Source organism: Anomalospiza imberbis, unplaced genomic scaffold (assembly GCF_031753505.1).
Source record: "Anomalospiza imberbis isolate Cuckoo-Finch-1a 21T00152 unplaced genomic scaffold, ASM3175350v1 scaffold_49, whole genome shotgun sequence".
Taxonomy (NCBI): Eukaryota; Metazoa; Chordata; class Aves; order Passeriformes; family Viduidae; genus Anomalospiza; species Anomalospiza imberbis.
This window is the reverse complement of record NW_027100098.1, coordinates 196469-204081: the sequence shown is the minus strand read 5'-3', so window position 1 is coordinate 204081 and position 7613 is coordinate 196469. Positions and strand designations below refer to the sequence as shown.

Below are 7613 nucleotides of genomic sequence, written 5' to 3'. Positions count from 1 at the left end.
GTGCGGTTCAAGCCTCTGCAGGAGGGTGAGTGGCAGAGCTGGGCTGCTGGGCTGCAGGGCTGGTGGCTGCAGCCAGCTTGGCCACATCCCATCCCATTGCATCCTATTGCATCCCATTGCATCCTATTGCATCCCATTGCATCCCATCCCATCCCATCCCATCCCATCCCATCCCATCCCATCCCATCCCATCCCATCCCATCCCCTGGGGACATGCCCATGGACAGGACGGAATAGGGGCCAGGACAGACACCCCAGAGCCGTGCTCCATCCCTTGGGACATCCCGGGGCTGTTCCTACCTGGGGAGCGCAGGGCTGGGCTGTGTTCTCCGGCCTCGCCCGCAGCCCCTCAGCTCAGGCTGCGCTCGCTCTTTGCCAGATGCAGCCGTGCAGCGCACACAAGAGCAGGAACGCACCCGTGGCCTCTTCCGCAGAACAGCGCAGGTACCTGCAGCCATCCCCACCTGGGCTGGGCCTGCTGTCACTGCTCAGCCGAGCACCGCGCTTGGAGCATTCTGTGGAACATCCCTGGCTTTGAGGGCCATGGCAGTGGGGTGGCAAGGGAAGCACTTCTCTGGGGAAGCTGGGGACATTCCTCCCTCTGGCAGCTTTCCAAGTCTCCCCGTGCCTTCTCCAGGTGCCTGCCATGGTGAGGTACATCCACCAGTGGCTCATGGCCAATCAGTTTGCTGAGCACAGGCTGAACAGGGCCCTGCTGGATCTCACCAAAGAGCAGCCTGCTGACGTAGTAATGACGCTCCTGCGTGTGGCCCCATCCTGTGACAGGTATGGGGCCCACCTGCCCAGAGGGCTCAGGGCTCCCCAGCCCATCAGCCTATACAGCCTGTCCCAGGTGTCTGACCAACAGAGAGTTCCAGGGCCCTCTGGCTGCTCCCTTTGCCAGCCCTGGCACGTCAGCCCCCGAGCCTTCTGCCATGCTTCCTCGCTGGCCCTCAGGGACCTGTCCCCACAGGGCTGGGCTGTCTGGGTGCTGCTGGCGAGGGGCAGTGGGCAGAGGCAGGGCTGGCAGCCAGCTCAGCTCCCCGCTGCCGCCCAGGCCACGGTGCTGTGTCCCAGACTCCTCTGAGACAGAGCTCTGACCCCACAGAGCTGCTTTGACCATGTGGAAGAGCATCATGTGCTCGCCCAGGACTGCGGAGCCGGCGCAGCTGATACTCCTCGATGTGCTGGGGAGCTGGCCAGAGCACAGCACGTGCACCTCCGATGGGGACAAAACGGGTGTCTTTGTCCTGGCTGTGAGTTTCTGACACTGGCCTTTGCTGGCCCCAAGGCCACCTGTCCAGCAGCTCTGCATCCTCCTTCCCCCACTGCATCTCCCTGCCTCAGGCGCTGGGCTGAAACCTGGCCTCGGGGCAGCTTCAGGACCACCAGGCCCGGTGCTCCCCCTGTGTCTCTCCGGGCCTCTCCCTCCCATGCTCGGGCCCTGCCACACGGACACCTCGGCACTGAGCACTGTCTCGGGCTGCTCTGTCCTTTGCAGGCAACTGTGGTGATGTGGAAGATCCTCCAGATGCCCTGTGTCCCACATGTAGTGACCGTGTATTTCCCCCGCCTCTTTGTGCATCTGCTCTTCCAAGTGTTCTTCAGCACGTTGGATGTGCCAGCGGAGGTCGATACCTTCTGGAAGGGATGCCAGCAGCAATACGGCCTTGCCACCAACCCCAACAGGTGCTCCATGCCAGTCCTCCTGTCCCTGCCAGGTGCCCAGGGCAGGAGCCAGTGCTCCCAGCGTGACCTGGCCTTTGCTCTGCATGCAGGTTTGCAGTGCGGACCCTGAAGTCCCTGCTCTGCCAAATGCAGCACGAGGATGTGGTGGTGGCAATAGAACGCAAGTGTGGCTGGGACACGCTGCTGTGTGCTGACACCCACCACTATGCCGTGGGTCTGCTGGCCAGGTGAGACCCCCTTCTCCCCACTGCCTCTGACATTTGTGCTCAGTGCCCAGGGTGCCCCACACAGTCCCCGTGGTCGTGGGCCAGAGGGCCTTGTCACCGAGGAACAGCCAAGCCGACTGGAAAAGGCTGGGAGAGGAGGGAGCCCACAAGGAGCCACCTCCCAAATAGCCCAGGGCCCTTACAGGATGCTGGGGAAAGGCCAGACCTCTGTGAGTCAGTCCTGGGAGAGGTTTGTCCCCCGGCCCAAAGTCTTGGTTTCTTTTTCTCCTGCCAGGGAGATGTCCTGTGTCTCCATCCCCTTGTGCTCAAGGATCGCTCGCGACCTGCTCCGGCTGCTCAGCACACAGGAGCCACGCTGGGAACTGCCCGCCCTGGCGTTCCTTGTGGAGGTGAGCCTGATGGCCAGCGCTGCCTCGCTCAGCTGCCTCCCAGCTCTCTGCCCTCTCGTAGCCGCAACTGCCTGGGACGGTGCCCGCGCCCTGCGCTGCTGCCTGGGCCCAGCCCTGTGCTGTTCCGGGCTCTTGCCGGCCAGGTCCCCTGTCACTGCCCTGTGCCTTTCAGGTTCTTGAGTGCCTGAACTTGAGTGAACGCGGTGCTAAGAGAATCCTGCAAATCTTGTCAAGGCACCTGCGGAGCGAGTGCAGGGAGAGGCGTCGCCTGGCGCTCAGGGCCCTTCTTGTGCTCATCGATGATCCCTTGATGGTGAGAAGGGGGCAGCGGCTGAGGCTGCGCTTGGGAATGCAGTCGCTTGGGCTTGGCTGGGCTTTGGGCGCTGGGGCAGCTGCTCCCAGCTCTCCTGCCTCCTGGTTCAACTGCCCAAGTGCTTCGGAACAGCCCTTTGGCCCCTAGGCCCTGCGGCAGCAGGATGGCGTTTCACAAACTTGTGTTCCGCACAGAGCGAAAAAATGTGGAGCCTGACTGAAAGTCTTGTGGAGCTCCTGTGGGACGCAGATGGAGAGATAGTCAGCATGACAGTCAGGCTCCTCAGCTTTATCTTCTGGGACAAGGCCATGCTGATACCCAGCCCCATCGCACTGCAGCTGGTTGAGGCGCTCCTGCCACTCTTTGACCACGTAAGGCTCGCTGCCCCCAGCCACGGCCACTGACTGCTGCCTGGACACTTTGTGCCCTGTGGATTTGCAGGCCTGAGCCAAGCTGAGCCCCGTGCAGCCGATGCTGAGGTCTTTTTTTCTTCCTTTCATACAGGACAATAGCCATGTGCAGCTGCTCTCCATACTGCTCTTCCAAACATTGGTGTCTCTTCCACTGGAAAAGGAAGAGAAGGCCCTGAAGACACACGTGCGCCAGAGCCTGCTGCCACTCTTCTTCCACTGCCATGATGAGAATCAGCATGTGGCACAGGTGAGGACTCATGGGCTGCTGCTGTCCCCCTGGGAGGGGGCTCAGCTGCCTCCTGCCCTAGCGCCTCGTGGGCTGCAGCCTCCTCCAGGCCTTGGCACAGGGACACAGGGACACAGGTCCTGCGCCCTGGGCTGTGGGGCCATCTCCGCATCTCTGCTGCTCTCCAGGTTTCTCAGGAAACGCTGCTTTGTGTGGCTGAGTTCCTGAAGAGGAGGGATCTTCAAAAACTGGTGAAGAACAAGAAGCTGTGGAAGTTCACCGAGTGCCTGGTAAGGACGGCCTGGAAGTGCCAGCCTCAGGCTGGAGAAGCCCCCTGAGCGCGGTGCTCAGTGTGTGGGCTGGCAGCTGTGCCCCTGCCCGCTGCTGCACCCAGAGGCTGCGCGGGCTCTTCTCCAGGCTCCCGTGGGCCCGAGCCGGGGCCGATGGAGCCCCGGCCCGGCGGGGCCGCGGGGCGGGGCGGCGCCGCGGCTCCCGGGGAAGCAGCCGCCCCTCTGCCCCCTCCAGAGCCCGGCGCCCGCGGCTGCTGGCCGCGCCTCAGGGCTGTGCGGGCAGGGGAGGCCGGGGCTGGGCGCAGGGAGCGCCCGGCACAGGGGCTGAGCCCGCGCCAACCCTTCCCTCCTGCCGCTCTCTGCAGCTGGCCGACGACAGGAGCCGAGCGGCCGAGCACCTGCGCCGGGCCCTGCAGTACCTGGACAGCCCGCAGCAGTCCCTGCGAGAGGAGGCCATCAGGTTCATCGGTGAGCCGTGAGCCCGGGCTCCCCTTCCCTCCCCGCCCCGCCGCAGCTCGGCCCCAGCCCCGGCTGCTGCCCCGGCAGCGCCATCCGGGCCCGGCGCCGTGGAGCCCCGCCTGGCCTCGGCGCTGCTGCCGCCCTCTCGCAGCCGTGCCCTGGGCCGGCAGCGTGCGGCAAGGGCCCGGGCTGAGCCCTGCCGGGCCAGGAGGCCGTGTGGCCACAGGGCTGGCAGCGCCGCTGGCAGGGAGCTGTGCCGCTGGGCCGTGACAGGCTCTGTGTTCACAGGGATGGCCGGGCAGCACCTCAGGGGGAAGAAGGAAGAGCTCCAGCTCATCTGTGAGGGTGAGTGAGGGCAGCGGGCTGTCAGCGGGGGCTGGCGGGGGAGCTGCAAGCCCTGCCCCGGCTGCCGAGGGCTCTGCTCCCTGTGCGGACGAGGGGCGGTGTGGGCAGAGCACACAGAGACGTCAGGGCCACCTGGGGGATTCGTGGCCAGCAGCTTCGGGCTGATCCTGTTGGTCCCTGCTCCCTGCTGGCCATGGCTAGAGCCGGCTGGCACGGCCCTGGAACGGGGGTCTCCTCGGGTCCCCTCAGATCCGGGAACTGACCATGGCTCTGTTCCTCTCTCTTTCAGCCCTTGAAGGCATGGCAGATGACATCAGCGTCGCCGTCGGAAGCCTGGCAATTCAAACACTGTACGTCCTCCAGGCAGTAGAGAGAGCTCGATATTCCATCTTCGACAGCCTGCGTGATCAGCTCCACAGGGCATGGAGGACACGGCCTCGTCTGTCAGGGCTCGGCTGGCTGCACTGCTGGAGCTCTGCAGAGAGCTGATCCCAGAAGCTCTGTCTGCTGGGGCCACCTGAGCCAGAAGCAATGTTTGATTTGTTCAACATTGTTCTTTCCTTATTTTCCTTTTTCCTTAGCATATAAATGTAGGATATGTTGTAATAGACAGACTCCCAGAATCTTTCATTTGCTGCCCAGGGTCTGCAGAGCACAGGGGTAGAGGGGAAAACGGGTCCTTGTGCTCAGCAAGCGGCCCAGGCCAGCAGTGGGGAAGGGAAAAGTAGCCCCTTGGCCTTTGCTGGTTCTGCTGAAGCCTTTGTGCTGGCGACAGAGTGGCTGTGCAGGGCCGGAGCTGCGGGGATCCCTGTCAGACCGGTGCCTGGAGATGGCCACAAGCCCTCTCCCAGCCAGGAAGCGCCATCTGTGTCCTCCTGCCCGTGTGTTGCTGGCTGCACACCCGGGCAATGTGTAGATGCAATGATTTCTGTTGCACGTCCTGACCAGTATAAAGTAACGCCTTTGATTCTCTAACCCTGAATTTGCTGTTGGAGATGTTTCATTTTCACACAGTTTCAGTGACAAAGGGACCCCCCCGACTGAAGATGGGATCCTCAAAGCTCACCCCCCCTCCCAGATGGGAGGAGAAAACAGCCTTGGCCCTTTGCTGGAGGGGGGCACCCAGTAATCAGTGGAGGCTCCAAAATCAGCCCCCAGTCCCCTCCCCACTTCTAAAGACATAGAACACGTTTTCCCCCAGCCCTCCTGTATCCCCTCTCATTCCAAAATGCTCCCACACCCCCAAGATGCCCTGAAGCTCCCCCAGCCACTATAGTCCCTGCAAAGCCCCCCGAGAAATTGCCCCGGACCCCCTGATACGCCTTCCCACTTCCAAACACATAGAGCCAGTCATGACACAGCTCTCCAAAACCCTCCAACCTCCCCTTTCCCCAAATTCCCCCAGCACTTCCAGATCCTCCAGGCCCCTTGGCCCTGTAGCCTCTTGAAAATCCCACCAGCCCACCCTAGGATGCCCCGAGCCCCCCCTGCACCTCCAGACACGTAGAGCCAGTCATCCAGCAGTGCAGCTGCATGGCTGAGGGGGCTGCAGGGGCTGTTTTGGGGGTGCAGCTGCTGCCAGCCTCCCCTGCAAAGGCTGAAGCTCCGCAGGTCTTTGGTCAGGATGCCCTGGCCAGCTCCCACCTGAAGACCACCAGCGTGTCCCCTCAGGCCATGGCCGTGTGTGAGTGAAATTGCAGGGGGGCAGGGGGGAGAATAAGGGTTTGTTTGAGGTCAGGGAATGTGATATGGGGCTTGGGGGGGCTTTGGGGAAGTTATGGGCAGCTGGGGTGGGGTCTGGGGGAGTTACAGGCAGCTGCGGGGTTGAAACAGGGATTGGGAGGTCTCTGGGGCGTTTCCAGGGGCTGACAGGAGGGTTTGGGGGAGCTCTGGCGATGTTCCGGAAGTCTGGGGGACGTGACATGGGAGTTTGGGCTTTAAATCTGCCCTGGGTGAAGAACTTAATATTTATAATCCTGTTAGAAATGAACAGGCTTTTTGACACAATTAAATGGGGACAAAGTCTTCAAAGCAAAAAGAAACTTTGTTGCTATTTGGCACCAAAGGAGTACACAGAAGCTTGATGAGTTCAAGAGAGAAAAAGAGTTAATTTTATTTCTGACTTTGCAATATATAGAATTCTAAAAGTGGCAGTAGATTGGAGGATGAAATTGCCACTTCTGTAACCACACTGGTCAAACTAACAGTCTATTAATTTTCTCCTCCCACAAAGAAGAATGTAAAACAATCATTATTTGCATGAACAGTGCATGAGAACTTTAGTAGAAATATGTAAACATTATCAGAAGGCTAAGAAAGTTTTATGAGAACTTTAAAACTTTCAAAAGAACTATAAAAGAAAACTTAACACTTTTAAAAATGAGGGCAACAACTGTTCATTCATACCGATTCAGCCGAGCCGAATTTGCATGTCCCTCCCGAGAGCAGAACACACACACCTTCCAACAAAGTGGAAAATTTTCGGGCATTTCCCGGCTGGGGCAGTCCCTGTCCCCTTTCCCATTGGCTCGGTACTGGGGCACTTCCATTCTCTCCTGACCACCTGCTTTTCTGTCTACTCCCCCATCATCTGAATTCCTTTTTAGTCAGGGCTTCAACCCCGCCCCTCTCCAGCAACACCCAACAAACCAACCAGAACATATCCAAACCACAAACAACAACACATAGAACCAACAGCTTTCATTCTTTAGCTTAATAATCTTTTGGCTTCAGCAAAATGTCACCTCGTCTCTCACAACCCTATAAAGTCTTTGTTCTTCTTCCCTAAGTTCAGGAGTTTAGCATGGCCTTGGCTGAGGAGCAGTCCATGTCAATCAGTAAAGCTCACTAAAAATATCAATTGATTTAGCTAGTTGAAATGATCGTGGATCGTGTGTTTTATAGAGGGCACGTAATGAGGGGGACATGATGGGCAGATCGGGAAGTCCCGAGTACCTTCCAAGTAGCTCAGCCAAGGGGGAAAGGGAATGAAAGATAATGCAGCCGGGAAAGAAGAAAAGAAGGCTACTTGATCCAAGTGATTGGGAGACTGCGTTGGACACACGCCTGATGCACGCTCTCCCTTTATGCCAATCAAGGGACATTTACAGGACTCCTCTGTCTCCTTTCTGCACACCACCCTCTAGCCACGTAAATTTGACGCTCTGAGAGCTGTCAGACCTTCACCAGAAGCTGTCAGACATTCACCAGGAGCTGTCAGACCTTCAAAGGAGCTCTCCGACCTTCAGCAGAAGCTGTCAGA

General features: G+C 59.5%; 1 protein-coding gene across 1 annotated transcript; it reads left to right on the top strand.

Moving 5' to 3' along the window:
- The first annotated feature begins 640 nt into the window (after nucleotides 1-640).
- Nucleotides 641-2086, top strand: LOC137466984 (maestro heat-like repeat-containing protein family member 9). Its single transcript, XM_068178571.1, has 4 exons — nucleotides 641-786; nucleotides 1109-1256; nucleotides 1502-1689; nucleotides 1779-2086. Exons 1-4 carry the CDS (start codon nucleotides 647-649, stop codon nucleotides 1918-1920), a joined length of 618 nt encoding a protein of 205 aa, XP_068034672.1. The 5' UTR covers nucleotides 641-646; the 3' UTR covers nucleotides 1921-2086.
- Nucleotides 2087-7613: the final 5527 nt, after the last annotated feature.

What these genes read in the sequence shown, in the direction of transcription:
- LOC137466984 (XM_068178571.1), top strand. Translation starts at nt 647, where the DNA reads ATGGTGAGGTACATCCACCAGTGGCTCATGGCCAATCAGTTTGCTGAG. An exon ending in CGGGTGTCTTTGTCCTGGCT is followed by an intron (nt 1,257 to 1,501) that starts GTGAGTTTCTGA and finishes TGTCCTTTGCAG; the next exon opens with GCAACTGTGGTGATGTGGAA. An exon ending in CTTGCCACCAACCCCAACAG is followed by an intron (nt 1,690 to 1,778) that starts GTGCTCCATGCC and finishes CTCTGCATGCAG; the next exon opens with GTTTGCAGTGCGGACCCTGA.